We start from the raw sequence: 20,540 nt of genomic DNA, 5'->3' as shown, positions 1-20,540 counted from the left end.
AATCTTAACTAAATAAAAACAAGTTTTTTTTATTCTTAAAATGCAGAGCATAAAATTCATCCTTCAGGAGCAGTCCTCCACAAAAAGATATCGCCCAAACATAAGATATAATACACAATTGTCTCTACATTTCATCTTAAATAACAATGTTTCGTTCAATATCTACTACTGTATAAACATTGTGCACAAGCATACAGTAAAATACACAAACAGCTTCAATTCAGTTCATGTTTTTGCCATCATCCCGTTGCAGGGGTATGATCTGGAGTTCTTTGGCTATTCGCTCTCCTATTGATTTGCTGCTTGATGCTATTACTCTACAGGACATTAAGTCAAAAGGCCCTCCTGCAGATAGAAAGAATGAACAGAACAATTTTAAATTACTTAGTGTTGCCGTATGAAAAGACTCCCAAACTGTTGTAATACTTTGTATTTTAGCATAACTGTATTTACGTATCTAGCAATGCTGCTGCTGCTGCTGCAGAAATCGCCAAAATGAGAGCAGCATGGCAAATTGTGTATAGAGATTTGTCAAACATTAAAAGGCAGTGTGAGCATTTAAAATTCATCATAAATTCACATAATTCCTCTTGAATTTCGCTTGCAGTTCTGCTATCGCCGAGACTATCACAGGGCAGAAATAAGCTTTTTGTATTGCGATTTATGCCAAATTCTGGCGAAAGTAGCAAAATTTCAATGTTAAACAATCGTGGACCTCAATGTATTTAGCAAATAACTGAGCAAATGTGAAATTTTGCTAAATTTGTCACTAAAAAACAAAAAATAAGAGAGCTGCTAGAAATTTTGCAAAGTAAATTTGAACACATTGGCACAAGTTACAGATGAGGTGCATGAGATTGTTGCCCAGATCACACAACACGCAAAATGCCACAGAGTTTCTATCACATGCAATGGCAATGTTGGTGCAGTATATTACAACATATCCCACCAAAACATACCAGAAGGAACAAAGCTTGTTACATTTGTATATGGAATTATATTATTCGATTTTACATCTTAAAGCTGCAGACCAAGCAATATGCTACATTTTAATAAATCAGTTCTGTACAATGAGAAAATACTTGTAGCATTTTTTTAAACAACTCTGAATTACATTTTGAATGTATTAAATTGTAACAAGCCATTTTTGGTTCTATAGCAACCATTTACAAAGTCACATCCCCTTTCTCTTCTGAAACAGGCTCTGACACACCCCTTTTTGAGCCCTGCCCTCTCTCTCTAGAAGTTCACCAATTGTATCTAGTGACTACCTGGTCACATGATCTTCCACACAGAACTGTCTCATATTAATATGCATATACGTTCCACTGACTGCAGAATACTCCCCTGTAGCCATTTAGTGAACCCCCGAGCCGAATCTTCGCCGATCAATCAAAGGAGAACAGTTTGATCAGCAACTTAGCTAATTATTGTGTGGATTGTATTGATGCACATATTAATGGGGGAAAAAACACACAGCTTGGACTGCTGCTTCAATTACATATCCATCCAGAAATGTATGTGAGTATTGCATCCTTCCTGCAAATATAAAGCTGAGTAAGGCCGCGATTATAGTGGCGGCGGGCCGCCAGAACAAATTAATGTCGACCAAAGAGTACACACATAGTGCATGCAACTGCGCAAGCGACCAACGCCTCCAAGCGCGCGATTTTAGAAAAGACATTTGAAATTCTTCTTGTCACGTGAGCGGTTCAGCCAATGAGGGCGAACCGCTCACATGACATCACGAGCACACCTCCAGTGCAGGTTTCAGTGTGCGACGTCACACGCGGTCGCACGCACACCGGCATTATAATCGCGGCCTAAGCCGGCAGACCTTATCCAGCACTTCTCAATCTTAGCAAACGCCTTATAGCCCTTTGATATCAAGATCTTACAAGGCACGTTACAGTTAAATGCATGTAGCTGCTAGGGCAGTGTTTAACTCAATACTTTTGTTGCCACAGGCTCTGATGCCATAGTCACTTTTATGCTTCTGCTTTATATGATTAACATGCTCAACAGTACTAAAAAAAAATCTTCCAGACTCCTTTCATTACAGACTGATGCTTTTAAAGTATCTGAAAATATTAAAGCAGCAGTCCAAGCTGAACGCCGTTTTATATTTTTTAAATGTGATGCTTCGTTAGAGAGATATGAGCAGTTTAAATATTTAAGTACCCAGGAAGACAAAATGGATGTCTCCCCAGTGCCCAGAGCAGTCTGAGGTTAGAGATGAAGAAAACCAAAATGTAAAGATCAGTAAATGTTTAGGAACTAGATATTAGAATCCTAATTGTTGAACTCATGCAGGGTTCTGGGGGTGCAGGGTGCTATTTTAAGTTCTCCTTAAAGCAGCAATACTACATTTCTCCCTTAAAAAAAAAAACACTTAAAAAATGTATATGAAAAGCATGTGGCAATGTATAATTCTACATTCTTACCTAATCTGGCAATCATTTGGTGCTCCTGTTATAAATCTGTAAAATCCTAATGGTGTGATTAACATAAAGGCCGCCTTCAAACTGTGTGCTGCAGTCTGTCAAATGCTGCAGCTGATATGTAACATTTTATTACTAAGGATAACACCTTCGTGTTACAGCTTTCAGAGCAATAGACAGTCTGCTGCTTGGGACACAGCAAAAGATCTGTTGCCAAAGCACAGAGCTAAAAATAAAAAAAAAGGTGTGCGAGAACCTGTTTCAAAAGAGGAAGTGGATAAGACTTTCTAAATAGTTTCTGTAGCAACCAAAGTATGCATTCAGTACATGCAAAAACATTTTTTTAAATGGCATTGAGTTTTAAAAAATGCAGACAGTATTACCTAATACTACAGAACTGGTTTATTTAAAAGAAAACATTGGATTTTTCATGTTTTTTCTGCTTTAATTTCTAAGCGCCAAACCTGTTGCATCCATGATAACTCCTCCTGCTTCCGTAACAATGACAGAGGCAGCTGCCATGTCCCAGCAATGGATCCCCATTTCATAATAAGCATCAGCTCCTCCTGTGGCCACAAGACACATGTTTATAGCTGCTGTGCCCACCGCTCTGATCCTGCAGAAAACAAAACGGTCGTCAAAATCGTAAACCTATAAAAACCATTAGAGTTAACAATACTGGCTATATTTGCATGTCGGTGGATCTCAAATCCCCCATACAGCTTTTTTCAGATATGGACACAGCCTTGGAGGAACACATAACTCCATTTAAAGGTATATGGATTATATTGCACAGGACATGTAAAAAATATGTTTGCAAGTGATTTTTGTAAAGTAAAGCATCTCATTTCTTTTCTACTTAGTTTATCTGACAGATTCAAGACTTGTAGCTGAGCCCGTGTTTTTTTTTTTCTCTCCGGGCCCTTAAGGAAAATCAATATGGCTGATATCCAAGCCTCACTCCCACTGGCCAGTAGGAGGTGATGTCATCATTGGACGACTAAGGTGGCACAAGACATTGGTTGTAATTAGTGTTGTCCCGGGTCCTATATTTTCTTAAAACTGGGTAACGGGTATCCGGGCAAAATTAATCATTTGACCCGGACGGGAACCCGGTTACCTGGACGGCACTTACCTGCAGGGTGAGGAAGACCGCTGCGAAGGGTGAGGAGGACCGCAGCGACATCGTGGGAGCAGCAGCAGAAGTCCAGGTGGCAGTGGCAGCAGCAGAAGTCCTGGTGGCGGTGGCAGAAGTCCGTGTTCAGCCGGCTGGAGCAGCAGGAATACAGCACACAGCTGATGCCGGTGGGAGCCGGGGAACCATGTGACCGGAGCGGAGGAGCTGGATGTCCAATAGGAACGCTCCTGCTCCAGTCACATGGTTCCCCGGCTCCCACTGGCATCAGCTGTGTGCTGTATTCCTGCTGTTCCCGCCGTCTGAACCTGGACTTATGCTGTTGCCACCGCCACCAGGATGTCTGCTGCTGCTCCCAGATGTCGCCGCGGTCTTCCTCACCGGTCTTCTTCACCTTCCGTCGCCGGCTGCAGGTAAGTGTCTTCAGCTACTCTGAAATTACCCAGCGCCTGTTCCTACCCGGTGCCGGTCCCAGCCCCCTGCTGCCAGGCCCAGGTAATTTCCGGGTAGCTGAAAAAGCGCTGGATACCAGGTAATTTTCGGGTACCCGGTACATCACTAGTTGTAATCTCTTCGGGGCAGGGTCTCCATATGTTGTCATTTGGCAAGGCCTTATGTTGTCATTTACCGTTACACTAGTCCCAACTATGTGTAATTTATTGACCTTGCATTGTTGTTGTGTAAAATGCTGCATACATTGTTGATGCTATATAAATGAAATAATACACACAAGGATAGGCAACAGAGAGTTGTGGTAAAGGGAGTACATTCAGAGGAGGGGAAGGTAACCAGTGGAGTACCACACGGATCTGTACTGGGACCAGTGCTCTTTAATATCTTTATTAGTGACATTACAAATGCCCTCTTGCAGATGGCACAAAGGTTGATGTTGCAGATGGCACTACAGAAAGGTTGATGTTGCAGATGGCACTACAGAAAGGTTGATGTTGCAGATGGCACTACAGAAAGGTTGATGTTGCAGATGGCACTACAGAAAGGTTGATGTTGCAGATGGCACTACAGAAAGGTTGATGTTGCAGATGGCACTACAGAAAGGTTGATGTTGCACGCGGGTAAACAAAATGACTAATTATTTAGGTAGATCTATGAATGCCAAAAAGGGCAAATTATGCACATAGGTCACAAATATTGAAATGCAGAATACAGGCTCAATGGCGCGTTATTGTCCTCTACATCTAGAGGATAAAATGAGGTGGATTCATGCTACCAAACTGTAAGCTGCCATGGGTATGTATAATGTCAACTACTATAGAGGAACGGAACTTGGGAGTCATTCATTCAGCTGACTTAAAAGTAAGTGAGCAATGTAACAATGTATCGTGGAAAGCCAGCCACATGTTAGGTTATATAGCGAGAGGTATTTTCAGCAGAAAGGGAGGACTGGTCACTTTATAGATCATTGGCGAGACATCACCTGGGGGGTAGATCCATAGAGCTCCATTCATTACTTAACTTCAGTTAACATCTTGTTAAGGGGGAACAGGGATCTGCAAAGCTCAGTAATTAATAAATCAGTTCTGTACTATGAGAAAATACTTGTAGCATTTTTTTTTAACAACTGTGAATGACATTTTTAATGTATTATATGTAACAAGCATTTTTGGTTTCTATAGCAACCATTTACAACGTCACATCCCCTTCCTTTTCTGACACCGGCTCTGGCACACCCTTTTTTTGAGCCCTGTCCTCTCTCTCTAGCAGTGCACTAATTGTGTCTGACAGCCATTTAGTGAACCCCCGAGCCGAATCCTCGCCGATCGATCACAGGAGAACGGATTGATCGGCAACTTTAGCTAATTACTTATCATTGTGTGGATTGTATTGATGCACATATTAAAGGGGAAAAAGAAATAAAAACGGCAGCTTGAACTGCTGCTTTAAGTGCTGTATTCAACTGTAATGAGCCCTTGCATTACTATACCGAATGTAGGTGCCAATGATGTGCAAAAAAGGTGTTCCCTCTAACAACGCATATTCACAGAGCTCTGTTTTACTTAACGTAGGGATTTAACATTACGGTAGTTAGGTCATTGCTAAAAGTGCAGTTATATCCAAACCCTCAAATAACTATTTTACAGGGTCTGGATAAGTGTAAGACCACAGTTGGGTATGATTTAACTCTCACATTGTTATTTCCAGGGTTCTTTTTCTCTCCTGTCTTCTCTTTTTTTACTTTACTTAAACACCTATTCAGGGTCTGCATGGAAGTAACACCACCTTTGTCTAAGATAGGCTTTCAGCCTATGCTAATGAGATCACTAATGGACGTTGTTTTTCATATATTTAGCGATGTGATGCCTGTTAAACTCAGGGAAGCTAACAAACGTTACCTATTTAGGTAACATCACGTTAGCAGCCCAGAAATATCGGAGCTCTCTGGATCTACCCCCTAGAGTACTGTGTTCCATTCTAGAGACCTTCTCTCCGGAAGGAAATAAATAAATTGGAGATTTCTAAAAAATAAAAACGGTTACCAAGATAGTGCATAATCTGCAGCCTACTGTAAGACTGATCAGGAACGACTACAGGGCCTTCATTTGTACAGCTTAGAGAACATAAGGGAGAGAGGGGATATGATAGAAACTTTCAAATGTAGGCAGGAAGGATATCCCAAAGAAAGAGGAACAAGAGGTCATGGGTAAATGTGAGGAAGTACTTCTTCATGGTAAGGCTGGTAGATATGTGGAGTAGCCTCCAAACAGATATGGTAGCGGCTAATACAGTTAGGGAATTCAAACATGCTTGGGATAGATGTAAGGCTATCCCAAATACGAAAGAAAGTCAAAAACCAAATAGGGTCTGATGTTTTACAACACATAGGAAAATGGGCAGACAAGGTGGTCCAAGTGGATATTCCCATCTCATTCTGTATTTGTAGGTGGCCCTTTCATTCCAGTGATGTGAAAAAGTAATTCCAGCATTAGGGGGACAGCTGCATTAAGTTTCTGTTTCTTTATATTATAATTGCCAACCTTGTTAGAGTTTACATTATAATAAAAATGATGAAAGAGCAACAAATCTAACCATACATTGAGATTATCACCCTACACACAGTTAACACCAGCTTCTGTGAAGACATTAATTTAATAACTAGATTGAAAGTCACAATTCAGTGCAGCTGTACTGTGTTGAGTAATTGTGCTATATAATTGTGCTATTTAGTAACATATTCGATGTATACCACCTGACAGAAATACAGATTAATAGTTAGTTATAGGTTTAAGAGAAATGGTCAAGAATTTACAAAAATGTTTTTTTTTAAAAGTTGTACAGTACTATGCAAGCATAACATGAGACCTAGAAGCACGAAGATGGGACATTTGGTATCAAAAGCATTAAATATTACTGGGAAAATGCTTGTTCCAACATTGGTATATCCAAGGTATTTTGCAGGGGTTTTTACTTCATTTAATGCAAGTAATTTGGGAAATGGTTATCAATACAGAAGTTGTGGGAGGAGATAATTGATGCGTTCATGAAAATGTAACAATGTTTCCATTTTCACGGGACTTCCCAATTATTTTCCTAATTGTATTTGGTTTCACTCGGACGACCAGGTTTGAGTTAACAGTAACCGGCAAAAATGTGCAATCTCTACAGCTAGAGGAAAAAATGACTCACTTACGCTACCAAACTGTAAGCTGCCATGGGTGCTAGCAAGGCCTGGAACTCCTCCAGGTAACGTACTGGATACTAAAAAGGCTGCACTCACACGATCGTGTAGAATAAAGTTGTTTTAATCAAGGATCATCATCAGGGGACGATTGGGCGGCCCGGAAACAGGGCAAATGGCTGGTGGGTCCATGGGCCGGTGCCGCCGTGACTATTACATTTACCTACAGTATATAAAGCTGTAAGTCTCTCACATGTGTTTGTTAGATTGTATCGGGCTTGCCCGGTGGGCCGGTGTTGCTGGGGATAGGACAAATGTCCCAGCGGCTCCCCATGCGGTGGTCACTGCATCTTCTCACTCCTGCTGTCGTCGCTGGAAGTTGAGTCCGCCCGACTGGAGGAGGGAGCTGTAAAGTCCCTGGACTGGCGCAGTACCAGAACAGCACCGAGGAGACCTCCTCACCCCACACAGGTAAGATTGTTTGTTTGATGGTGGTTACAGGGGCCCCACGCTCTTCCCCACAACAATTAAAACTGATTGGTGGGGGAGAGTGTGTGGCTTCTGTAAGTGCCTCTTACCGAAGCAGCATCTCTGCCTGCAGCGTTACGTTGTGATGGCAACCTGACATCACATGGTGACGCGTTGCCATGACAATGTGATGTCGCATGATGCTGCGTCGTGACAGGAGGGCCAGTAAGACAGATATCGCCCAGGCCGTTATTTGTCTCCAATCTGCCCCTCATCATCATTGTTTAAACAACTTTATTCTGCAAGACCGTGAGTGCAGCCTTTTTTGTATCCATCTCTACATCTGACACAAACAGTAAAGGATGGAATATTAAATTAGGTTATGTATTGTTAGAACAGCCATAATATGCAGCAAGGTGTTCCCTTGATGTCAGGAGGCCTTCCCGTAACATTGCAAAGATTACCCTCTCTTGGTTTGCATCAGGGCATCAAGCCTCTGAGGAATAGTGAAAAACAAGGAGGAAGGGCACCCAAAAAAAAAATCGGGTGGTGGCCTGTTTCCAGATAATAATCAGTGCGAAACCTTGAGGTTCCCAATGCACTTATTCTTACTGCCTTCTTTGATTTCCAACCCCAACATTTAACTTCAAGAGGGTCCTGCGAGAATTGCAATGCTCCATCTGGCCGGGAAGACATTCTTTTTGTGGGTTGCCATTTCTTTCTCTTTGTCTATTTTTAGACAAAGTACATTGACTCTTGTAGCATATCTGTCTTCCGTTATCTTTGTAACTGTGTCCTTGCTTACATCGTAAAGTTCAGGACACACAAATAGTGCTTCATAAAAATATAATCATAAATACGGTGCAATTATTTAGTTGACACATTGAGTTACAGATTTAGCAGACGTTATTGATCTGGCTGACGCGTTGCATCGGGACACAACACGACAGTGGGAAAGGATTTCAAAGTATTAGCTGTGCAAAAAAGGGGCAGGAACACCGTGCCATTGTATACACCTGCGTGTGCTGACAGATGCAATAACATCTGCTACATCTGTACATGGTTTAGGTTAAATTGAAGGGAAGAAAATCAGGGCTCCACGGATTTGCTCAATAAACTAATTTATCGCCAATAGACTTAACGTTTCGGCCACACAGTCCTTTCTAAAAAGCATAAATGGCATAATATATTATTAATATTATGCCATTGCTGCTTTTGAGAAAGGCCTGTGTGGCCGAAACGTTAAGTCTATTGGCAAATAATTAGTTTATTGAGCAAATCCGTGGAGCCCCGATTTTCTTCCCTTCGTTATACCCTGGCAATACAGAGAATCCTGAACCAGGAGCACCGGTAGTTGTATCCCCTTTTTTCTGATTATAATAGTGTGCAGCAATTTATCATTCTTCTTTTTAGGTTAAACTGAAGCTTACCCATGGATGGGAATACACAACAGTCTCTCCATGTTAGAGAGCACTATTTTAATAACCTCTGGGTTACGATTCGACCCCAGCTCTGTTATTATCATGGATTTCATTATATCTGCAAAACAAATAATACAGTAAAAAACACACAGTGGAAAAAATATACAGTTTACATTACATCATAAAGCATATTTTTGGTTTTGCAGTGAGACTGTACTCTGTTTTGCCATACTGTACTAGAGAACTTGAAATTATGTTTTGCTTTACTGTTACTTTCAATGATTATCAGAATGAACTGGGATGTCATGAAATAAAAAAATTAATTATTGTTACCTCTCAGTAGCATATTGGCATATTATGATAAAATACAGTATTTGTAGTGTACAACCGCACGAAACAAACAGGTATAGTCTGCTATAGGGGCTTATGTGGCCCAATTGTCTCCAATGTTTATAGCACTCATGTGACAACAAAGGGTTAAACCAATCATAATCAATGTGCACGGAAGTGTGGGCTTCTGTAACTAAATAACATGGTTTGAAATGTTCATCATCCACGTGTGATGTGAAACGCTGACTCTGTGTGCTGGGTGACAGCAAGTAAACTTGTGAGTGGGAATTTTTCCCGTTTTGACGTTTAACTGTTAAAATAAAATGGTCTGCGCCATTGTTGTGGTTTGTGTGCTCTTCCACTACAGTGGATTACTACCTTCTGTACCTTGAGAGTAGGGAATGCTCCTGAATTAGAAGCACCACTGATGACATTTTCACTCGAATGACTAGTTACTCAATATAGTTGTTATATCTGCTATGTGTGTGTTAGCCTTCATTGAGATTTATCATTATTGCGCAATTGTAGTGCTTTTTGATAATTGTTTTATGAAATGCTCATCATGTAGCTGTCTTATTAAATGTTAGTATTGTATATCATGTGTAATGTACTGAAAAAGTAAAAAGGTGGAGGTTTTGGGTTTCCAATTAAAATTTATGATGGCTGATAATTCGGGTGTCACATACCTTGCTGCCCTGACACTTGTAGTTTCTCACCATTACAAAAGGCCCCTTTTCCTTTCCTGCCAGTGTACATTTTGTCTTCAACACAGCTGTAAACAACTCCAAATTCAACCTGAATGAGGGGAAAAAACACTGAAACTGTGACTCAGTCAGACACGAATCTTAGCTTAGCACCCTTTTATGGATCTGGGCCTGAGTCTGCTGCATCATTTTTGTGAACTCTTAGCCTTCAGGTGCAATATACACTAATCTCAACCCCCTCGGATCCAGGCCATTTTGCTAGGAAGCACGTACTTTAATAAACGGTGGCCCAGCACTCATATGTTTGATCAACAATGGTTCTATGAATGGATAGGTACAATGCACATAATCAAATGATTTACAATCTGATTACAGTGTGATTATACAAGATGAGGTTAATCATAGATTTTACCACTGTTACCAACTTAACAAAGCGGCAGCACGATAAGCCTCAGCTCTATACAGAGTTGTGGAGAAGTTAACGTGGCTTTAATATATACCGTTTCTATTGAAACAATCTATTTCTACAGTGTTTTTAGTTAGTGGGCCTAGAAGCCTATTGCCTATTCAAGTCCAGCTTTTACATCAAGAAGAAATACTGGAGTCTATCTACAATAGGCCTCCCTGCTGCAAAACAGGGCAAACAAAACTGGTGGTGCTTCCTGTTTAGTAAATGTGAGGCAGTGTTTTTGCAGTCAGTGGCTTTGATAAATGACCCCCACTGTGTCTCAATATAGATACACATGCATGACTCAGTCGGTATGGTTAGGAAGGAATTGCAAATAAGAAGTTTAATCATTTCTAATTTATGCACATATAATCATCTTATCAGGCGGGAGGAGAGGCAAGAGAGGGGGTGGACAACACGAACTCCAGGGCGGCTTTGAATACTTACATGGACCTGGGGTGGTCCTATTGCCTGTATTTCTCTTCTGTTTTGTAAGTGCATTCTATATTATCTTTACGTAAGTAAAAATATATTGCACGATTTTTCTTCTTTTTTTATTATAATAAGTATTTCTCAAGAGTTCTGCTGTTTGCTGTTGGTATGCAGAGAGGTCTTTCCGCTGAAATGCTCGTTTGAACTTTACACCACGTGAGTGGGAATAACTTGGGTCCATTTTTAAATTATCCACATTGCCACACAGTGTTAAACTATTTTTCTTCCCTTTTTCCCCCTTTTTATATGTACCTGAGTGCATTTGCGCTCTGAGATTTGTATTTTTTCCCAACTACATAACCTTACAATTATCTGTATTAAACCTAATCTGCAATTTACCTGCCCAAGTTTCCAGTCTTTCCAAGTCCTTCTGGAAAGAAATTACACCCTGCTCTGAAAGTCCGTTAATGATTTTTGCTATTGGCACTGAGCTAAAGAACTCCAGTGAATCTGGGCCAAGGAGCGCCGATTACCATCTCAGTGCCCCTTCAATTGTGGAAATGCTTTAAATCACTACCATGTGGGTATAAACCACCATTCTGGAGACTAATTTGGCTGTGCAGATACTATAAACCAATATCCAGTAGTGGTACCTTTTTGTTCACAGCAAAGCCAATGGAGACAGCCACAAATGGAAACCTAAATAAAAATGAACAAATAAATATCCATATACATTGTCATAGGAGAAAACATCTTCAATTTACATTTGACAACATTTTAGGAATACTGAATGTGTGGTAGTTTTGATATATTATAATATATATATATATATATATATATATATATATATGTATATATATATATATACATTACCGCATAGCAGCAAAAAGGGAGACAGCACTCAGGTGAATGAAAATAAATGTATTAAATACAGCACATAACTCCTCTCTTCTTTTGTCGGTTTATTGTTGAAAAATGGCCAATCTGGCAGTACGGGAGAAACCAGTATATGTGCACGGTACATTTGTGTTTATTTAGTAATATCGGAAATACACTTATGGTGCAATTGCACATCTAGAGATACTGTTACGAATGTGCAAGTGCTGGTGTTGCTCCTGCTGCTATTACTGTTTGGACATTGTTCGTACTATTATATGCAGTAGAACATCATATTGCATTTAGCATATCTTATCATGATATATTTCATCATATTTTCTGTTTAGAGTTTTAGATTTAATCTATAGATTTTCATATCTATTATGTAACACAACTAATATTTGTTTTCTTTTTCTTATAGCTATAACAGCATATTCATGCGAATCCATTTAATTGATTTTGCAACTAATTAGGATAGCTTTTTGATAGGTTAATAGTTGCTAGGCAACCCGCTTTTTAGGTATATATATTTGTCTAGGTTTAGGTCTGATTATCCTTTGAAAAAGTCAGTGTGTCTGACGAAACGCGTCAGGACAGCAGCGCCGACATTACGTCATCATCAGGGGACGGAAGGAGTGGCAAGCTTCCAGCCCTGCTGCACAGAGCCCCAGAGTTGGTGCGGATGAGAGCCGATCTGGTCTGGAGGGACTGATTACCAAGGACTTCCGCATTCATCAGTTGCATTACCATCCACGAGGTCTGAAGCATTGGACTAATAGCTGACAGCGTTTGATACATCTTCTGCTGTAGGAGGCCTTGCCGTGCTGATCCCGTGGTGGTGATATATAACATATATATATATACATGCCTGTTATTCTTTTTCGTTTGTGAGTGAGCTTGTTTCCGTCTCCTCAACATTGTTATTAAATATTTTATACGCTTTTTACGCTATGGGATGTGCGCTTTCTCTTTTTTTGTTTATATATATATATATATATAAATAAAACTAAACAGGTAAATGTTTACCTCTCTCTTACCTGCTTTACCTCTCTCACTGAATAAAAGAATAATGAACACAACCTTAATTTCCAAAGCAAAATACATAAGGTGCAATTTTAGGATGAGAATACAGGTGCATTATCATACATGTGACTTATAAAAGCTCATATTTGCCATCACTGATTACATTTGCATTATGCCACTGCAATAGCTCTAAAAGATGACAGCGCTAAGTACAGTCGATGTGAGATCAACAGAACCATCTGAAATAATCCACCCGAATCAGCAGCAGTATCAAGTATCAAAAGAATGAGCAGATCTGATGCAAAAAGTTGTTTGGCGACACCCGAAACCCCATGTGCTTTCACATAATGAATATTTAACAGCTGTAAGTTTAAATCATATACCTGTGAACAAAGTTAGTTGTCCCATCGATGGGATCAATTATCCAGGTGGGGTTATCTGTCAGGTTACTTCCTTCACCTGCTGCCACTGATTCCTCTCCAATGAAACTGGGAAGAAAACCCAAACACTTAACACATGGATTCTAGAGAATCATGTATATCTGCCATGCAAATAAATAATTATCCTAAGCACAGGGCTGACTTATCACACGGTACTGTAGGTGTTAATATTTCCTACTGGCAAGATGATTTGATATTTCTTAATTATAAGCATGCATGGCTTTATTTGCTGAACAGACTGTAATTTAATACATCTCCCATTCTTCTTTATGTACATATATATAATAATATATACTATTTGCACCCGGTGTAACATACGCTGATCTAGGAAATCTGAAAGGCTATTAAATAAACATTACTCTTTGTTTTGACCCCACTTTTCTCCCAATGGGACTCAAATCGCTTCACAATTACAGTATAATACACTGTTTGCAGATCATAGGATTTCTTTACAGACACAGTCCCTGCCCAGATTTATTTACAAATCGCATGTTTTTGGTGCCTGTGGCAAAGGGAGATAACAAGGAGCTGACACCGGGAATTGAACCAGGTCACCCTGATTCAAACTCAAAATCATTTAGAGTCAGTGCCTTTACTCACAGAGCCACTCCTTCACTCTAATGCCTTGCTGTCTCTTGTCCCCTCTTCCCCACCTTACTCTCTCCTCCATCCTGCCCTGCTCCTCTTTGTACTCTACCCCCCTCTTTGCACTCCCTGTCTTACTCTGTCTGCTCCTCCCTGTGCATACTCAACTCCCTCCTATCCTACTCATCAATTCTGTCTCCTTCTCTCCTTGCTGTCACTGTTTCCTCCTCATACTGACCATGCTATCTGTCTTCCCCTCTCTGTGCACTCCCTCCTGCCCCATGTGCACACTGCTCTCCATTCACAGAGGGATGTGAAAACATCCTTAGTGTTTTATATATACGGATATATGTCTTGCACATTCCGTCTGATTTTCATCCTAGCTTCCAACATAAAACATTTTATATTTTAAATAAAAAAGGTACGTACGTATGTACAACTGGCTATCTTATATTTTTGTGGAGTATGTATTCTAACTTATTTTCTATCATATTCAGCAGTATAGATTTCAAAATGTAGGTCTTACCTATGAGAAGGGAATTTCTCTTTTGTCGCTGAGATAATCATTTCTTCTACTTTCTGATCAGTCTCTGTCACCAAATCTGCAGGGGAGCTTTTCACCATTACAGACATTTCATCCTTCAGTGCTGCGCAGATCACCTGTCAATGAAGATTACTTTCTGAATTGAAATTCAATAGCTAACCAATAATGTACATAAACAGCATGTCTGCTAAAATCATCCATGCAGAGATCATTTTTCCTGCACCTATTGTGACCCACATGTCTACGTCAGAGCGTGTTGCGTAATGAGCCTCTCTACGCGTTTAAGTGTCATCCACTTAGTCAGGAAAGGCATGCATATGTATTCTCTTTAAATAGTCTTATATAGCCAATAATAATAATAATAGCATGTTCTTGTATAGCGCTGCTAGTTTTACGTAGCGCTTTAGAGAGACATTTTGCAGACACAGGTCCCTGCCCCGTGGAGCTTACAATCTATGTTTTTGGTGCCTGTGGCACAGGGAGATAAAATGACTTGCCCAAGGTCACATGGACCCGACACTGGGAATTGAACCAGGTTCCCCTGCTTCAAACTCTGTGCCAGTCAGTGTCTTTACTCACTGAGCCACTCCTTCTCCCTGTCATATCCCATCATCATTAATATTGATGTAAAAAAACACTTTGAACCTACAACTACAGCAATTTAACCAATTCTCACTTACGAACCTAAAACTAAAATATACAGATATACAAATACACACATACATGAACCCAAAGAACATCCAAAGCTATCACAGCAATTTAGCAACATAGAAATGTATACAGTTGATCCCCCAAATTGATTCTAATCCCATCTGTGCAGTATGAAATACTATATGTTGAAATCCTATGCTCCATGTTAACCTATTATGATACAAATATATACATTTGCAAAAATGCAAGTGCAGTATATGAACCCTAAGGCTACGCTTATAGTGCCGGCGATGTCAGGCTATTTGAAAAATCAAATTGAGATGACTTCCAGCAATCGCGACCAAGCCGTCGCGCCGCGCTTACTATAAGCGCATGGGACGGCGGCAATGCGTTTGTTTTGACGCAACGTTGCGTCGCTGTCAATATAAGCGCAGCCTTAAAAACATCTAAATATGTCACATCAATCCATCTTATAGAAACATATTAAAATACATTTAATGCTTCTAATTGCTCCTTCTTATTTTTTATGGATTTACCCCTTAGTGTAAAAGAGACACACAATTTATTCTAGTTTCATCCACGCTGTGCAGAATGCGATACACAATGTCCCCTAATCCATTACCCTACTTTAACCATATAAAAATGTAGAACTATGTAAACCCATCTTAATAAAACAATTACAGATATCTACTGTAATGCCAAACTACAGTTATAACTCTTTCAGCCTTATAGTGAAATCACATTTATACATAAGTGTATAAACCAAAACACTGGAGGTGAGATTAAAAAAAATAATAATTTACATAATAATTACAATCGTAATAAAATACCTCCAAAAGTGTGATCCCTACAAACAGTGCTTCCACTGCAGCCAGGGATTCTGGGAAATGACATGCACAGTCATTACACAGTATCACCTTTTGCTTCTAATCCATTTTAACATGGACCCCTATAAACTTATACCTGCCGCATTACACAGCTTTTCAGCACAGCCTGGGTTAAAAAAGTGCATAGCCAATAAAAGTTTAAAATCTATATTTATACTTTTTAAAGGCAATAATCAGCCTTCAAAAGTTCCATTTGAGCTTGCATGGGTCTGCCCATTTAGATTATGTCCGACTTTTATACAGACTCATTGAAAACGAATGACCGTTTGGGGCATTATCTATCTTAGGTAATTGTACAATAATAAATATACATACTGCTCCAGCTTTTCTTGCTATTATAACTGCAAAATCCATACATTCTTGCCAGTGGTCACCCATCGTCACCTGCAAAAGAGAAAAACAGAAAATACCGTATGTTATGTTTGGAGTTTAAAATGGTTAACTCCCCATGAAAATGAGAGTAAGTATCTGTAAACATCCACAACACAAAGTATTGCACACCGCTCACTTTTAAATACACAAATTAGTATAATGAACAAGTGTTAAATAACACTAAGTGAGTGCTACCTATGTACAGGAGTTAATAGTATTAACAATTGAATGAGCACGTGATATAGTCACAAGAGCATTCACAGAAGTACATTTGGGGTGCACATCACAATAAACATTTTTTTTAATTTTCTAACAGTGCTATAGTGAAAACCAAGGTGAAAAGTGACAAAAATAAATGTTAATAAAATATTAAAACACGTTGAGCTAGATGTTCTAGATCCCAAACAAGACGCTAATTGATTGCACAGAGTCACTAAGTGCCTGAACTATATAGCGTTAATCGCTTTTCACCTTGGTTTTCACTATAGCACTGTTAGAAAATTTAAAAAAATGTTTATTGTGATGTGCACCCCAAAATGTACTTCTGTGAATGCTCTTGTGACTATATCACGTGCTCATTCAATTGTACTTACTAAGTATCTGTAAATCTTAATAAATAGCAGGTGAGTCTTCTGCCCCGTAAGGATTGTTGTTTTTTGGTGGTTACAGAAATGCACAGCATGTGTGTGGTGCACTTTATTCACTTTTATTGGGGAGGAATATTAGTAACCACACTATCTGTTGTCTTAGGAAAGATGAACTGTGTGTATTCCATTCTATTGCAGCTTCACATTGCAATGCCAGTATAACCAGCCTCGCACTGATCAGATCCAAACGGTCAAAATAGCTGTCTGTGAGTGGGTTTACTGGCTATGCACTTCTTTAACCCAGGCTGTGCTGAAAAGCTGTGTAATACGGCAGGCATAAGCTTAAAGGGGTCCATGTTAAAATGGATATGAAGTGAAAGGTGACACTGTGTTCTCAATTGCATGCCATTACCCAGAATCCCTGGCTGCAGTGGAAGCCTTGTATGCTAAGGTTGAGGCCCCGGTGTTGGCGCTGCACGCGCGCCTGCTAGGTTGGCGGCGCGTGCAGCTGAGATCCCCGGGGGGTGTGGTGGGGGGGGCACGGCTATGACATCACCCGGCAGGTTTGCCCTTATTGGCTGGACCGCCGGGAGGCGTGGCAATGTAGGTAGCAGGTCCGCCCCATTAAGGGGAGGCTCTTGTCCCTGCAGCACACGCCATAGCGGGGCTTCAGCAGGCAGCGTGGCCGCAGCCTAAGAGATAATGGTGAAAAGCAGGGCTGTGAACCTGTCTGAGACATGTGAATGTGCTCACAAGTGATATTTCTATTTGTTGTATGCTATTGCAGTAAATGCAGTCCCATTAAGAATCCCTGCACATGAACTGCTTCAATGTTGTGCTTTTCAAAGCACTCACACCTGACTGTTTGAAAATACAAGTCTTGCAATATGGACTACAGCACCTGGCTACCAAGGGGTTAATACTAGAACATGTTGATTGTTAGGGGAAGGGTGCATTTACTAGCAACCTATTTGGTGCCATAGAGGCATGGGAGGAATTTCTTTGCCATGTAGTAGCTAGAGAAACTCCTACACTATTGCAAATCCCCCAACATGCAAATTCGCTCAGTATTGCACTTATAGTTCTTAAAAGGAGTATTCTATGCTTTTCTTTTTTTACATATTTTTGAAGCAGGGGGTCACCAGAGCTAAACCGCATTTATTTCAGCTTCGGGGACCCCCGGCTTCCCGAGATGCTTACCGCCGTAAATACTCTCCTACAGAGGCCCCGCTCTCTCCCACGGCAATCATTGTATTGCTGTGGGGAGGCGTGCAGAGCCTCTTTAAGTGCGATAGCAATTCTTGGGGGCGGGGTGCAAATCCACCCTTCAAACCCCTCTGGTTGCACTACTGTGTGTATGTGTCATATGCAGGCCTGTATTTACCAATAGGCCTAGTCGGCCCGCGCCTATGGGAGGCAGCATCTGGGCGCCCCCTGCCACCTCCGGAAGATTTGGGAAGGCTTAGTAACGGATTTTCCATTAGTCCCGGGACTAGGGCGGCGGGAAAAATTGACGCACCCACATATTTTAGCTGCGCTCTCGGGCCTGGTGGGAAGTCATTTAGCTGTTTCGGCTGCCTCCTTACCTGCCGCCATGCTTCTCCTTCTGAACCGCAGCGTCAAATGATGTCGCATGGCAACAGAGCGTCAAATGACATCATGACGTCGCATTACCATGGCAACGTGACGCCGTGCCAAGGTGCGGCATCAGCTTCGCTGCATCAAATTACATCAAGTGGCCATGACAACGTGACATCGCATCGTCATTTAACGCCACATTACAGCCTCATTTGACACTGGAGAAGGGTGGCGGCAAAAAGATGAGTGCCTAAGGGTGCACCATAGGTAAAGCCGGCCCTGTAAATGTATGTATGTGTACACGTACATTTGCACTATTCCCTGATTATATTCTTTATATAGATCACAGACATAAAATAGTTGTAGTGACTTTTATATTGATACATATCTTTTCAGTCTTGGCTCGCCCCTCACGTCTCCTTACTGTCTAGGCTGAATTTGCATTTCAAAAGAGAAAAGCCTTCTATGGTATCTACTGTTAATGCTCACACCAGGCTACCTGTTTCTACCTTCTCTTATTTCACACTTCCTGTCTACATCCATTGCAACCAGATATCCCTCTTATATATACTGTATAATATTGTGTTTCTGTATTTGTTATACCTGATGAAGGACCCTGGGAGTTTCAAAAGATTGTAACATATCAACTACTTGATGGTCCAATAAAAAGTATCATACCCCCTCTCCCTCCTTTCTTATTATAATCAATAAAATACATATAAAAAAGCATGTTGTATATACTTATATGTGCATATAAAAAGGGTCACATTTCAGCCTGCTCCCATTTACAGATCGAAGGATGACAGCCATATACACAACTGTCAGCACGACTGTACATGACAATACTGCACGTGTGTGCGCAGCGACTGTACAAATTACATAATACTGCACGTGTGTGCACAGCGACTGTACAAATTACATAATACTGCACGTGTGTGCACAGCGACTGTACAAATTACATAATAGTGTGTGTGTGTGTGTGTGTGTGTGTGTGTGTGTGTGTGTGTGTGTGTGTGTGTGTGTACACAGTGACAGGCAGAAACTGAGAAATGACCTGCATGGCCCAATTTATCTTATCTTCACAGTAATTACTGTCTGCACATTCCCCTCTTGTATTGAAACGCTTTGCAGAATTACTACAGCAAGCCACCCACTCACATATTACAGCAGACATGTCCACTGTCACTGATTTTGTCTCCCTGCTTTGTAGCAGTGCTTTCAATAAGATTATCTATTTCATACATTTGGAGCAATCGTTTTTGCCCCTGGATTGCACCGCTTTTTGCCTTGATAAATACACCCCTGCACGCCTCGCTTATACAAGTATTTGCATGGAGGGTGTAAAAGGACATGATCACTGACCTGCTGGGAATAACACAGTTGAAGTTGCAGCTAGCGGATGCAGGAGCAGCTTTCTGTGTGTTTCGCTTCCTGGTGTAGCACGCAGGCTCACAACCTTGTGTGACTATGAGAGTGGGAGGCAGGGCTATCTGCTATGAAGGCAGTCACTGGCTGAAAGGACCTCTGGTGTCTTTCTTCCTCTTGCAGCTGAGCATTCATTCCCTGAGCACTTATCCCTTACTCCGTTTCATTTTTTAAAGAAAATAAAAAAAGGTTCTGTGACTAACAAAAAATGGACAGTAACCCCTCTTTGGACAAAATATGGTATTGTACCGTCCCTCTGGAACAGGACAAGGTTTGGTTCAATCTATTGTATGTTACTGTTCAATGCTATGTTCATTTGATCTTTCTCTCAAAAGGTGTTTCAATGACTTGCACACGAGTTTTATGTTGTTTATATACTGTATTGGTTTTGTACAAACTCTGAATGTGTCATGTAACACCTTTTTTTTGTTAAATGACACTGTGTTGCCATGACAACGGGACGCTATGCAATGTCACGAGGCGTCAAGTTGCCATGACAACGTGGCACCACATGACATCGTGTGGCATCTCATGGTCATGGCAACGGGAATCACGTGAT

General features: G+C 40.7%; 1 protein-coding gene across 1 annotated transcript; it reads right to left on the bottom strand.

Moving 5' to 3' along the window:
* Positions 1 to 9: 9 nt before the first annotated feature.
* Positions 10 to 20,074, bottom strand: IMPA1 (inositol monophosphatase 1). The gene is made up of 9 exons (XM_075583032.1): positions 19,919 to 20,074; positions 16,335 to 16,403; positions 14,464 to 14,597; positions 13,296 to 13,400; positions 11,667 to 11,712; positions 10,116 to 10,224; positions 9,109 to 9,217; positions 2,906 to 3,057; positions 10 to 345 (listed from the first exon to the last, which is right to left on the bottom strand). Exons 2-9 carry the CDS (start codon positions 16,395 to 16,397, stop codon positions 221 to 223), a joined length of 843 nt encoding a protein of 280 aa, XP_075439147.1. The 5' UTR covers positions 16,398 to 16,403; positions 19,919 to 20,074; the 3' UTR covers positions 10 to 220.
* Between the last annotated feature and the right edge of the window lie 466 nt (positions 20,075 to 20,540).

The sequence above is a fragment of the Ascaphus truei genome, chromosome 2 (genome assembly GCF_040206685.1).
Source record: "Ascaphus truei isolate aAscTru1 chromosome 2, aAscTru1.hap1, whole genome shotgun sequence".
NCBI classification, from domain to species: Eukaryota; Metazoa; Chordata; class Amphibia; order Anura; family Ascaphidae; genus Ascaphus; species Ascaphus truei.
This window is presented reverse-complemented; position numbering and strand designations above follow the sequence as displayed.

What these genes read in the sequence shown, in the direction of transcription:
- IMPA1 (XM_075583032.1), bottom strand. Translation starts at nt 16,397, where the DNA reads ATGGGTGACCACTGGCAAGAATGTATGGATTTTGCAGTTATAATAGCA. An exon ending in GAGAAATTCCCTTCTCATAG is followed by an intron (nt 13,401 to 14,463) that starts GTAAGACCTACA and finishes TTTTCTTCCCAG; the next exon opens with TTTCATTGGAGAGGAATCAG. An exon ending in ACAACTAACTTTGTTCACAG is followed by an intron (nt 11,713 to 13,295) that starts GTATATGATTTA and finishes ATTTTTATTTAG; the next exon opens with GTTTCCATTTGTGGCTGTCT.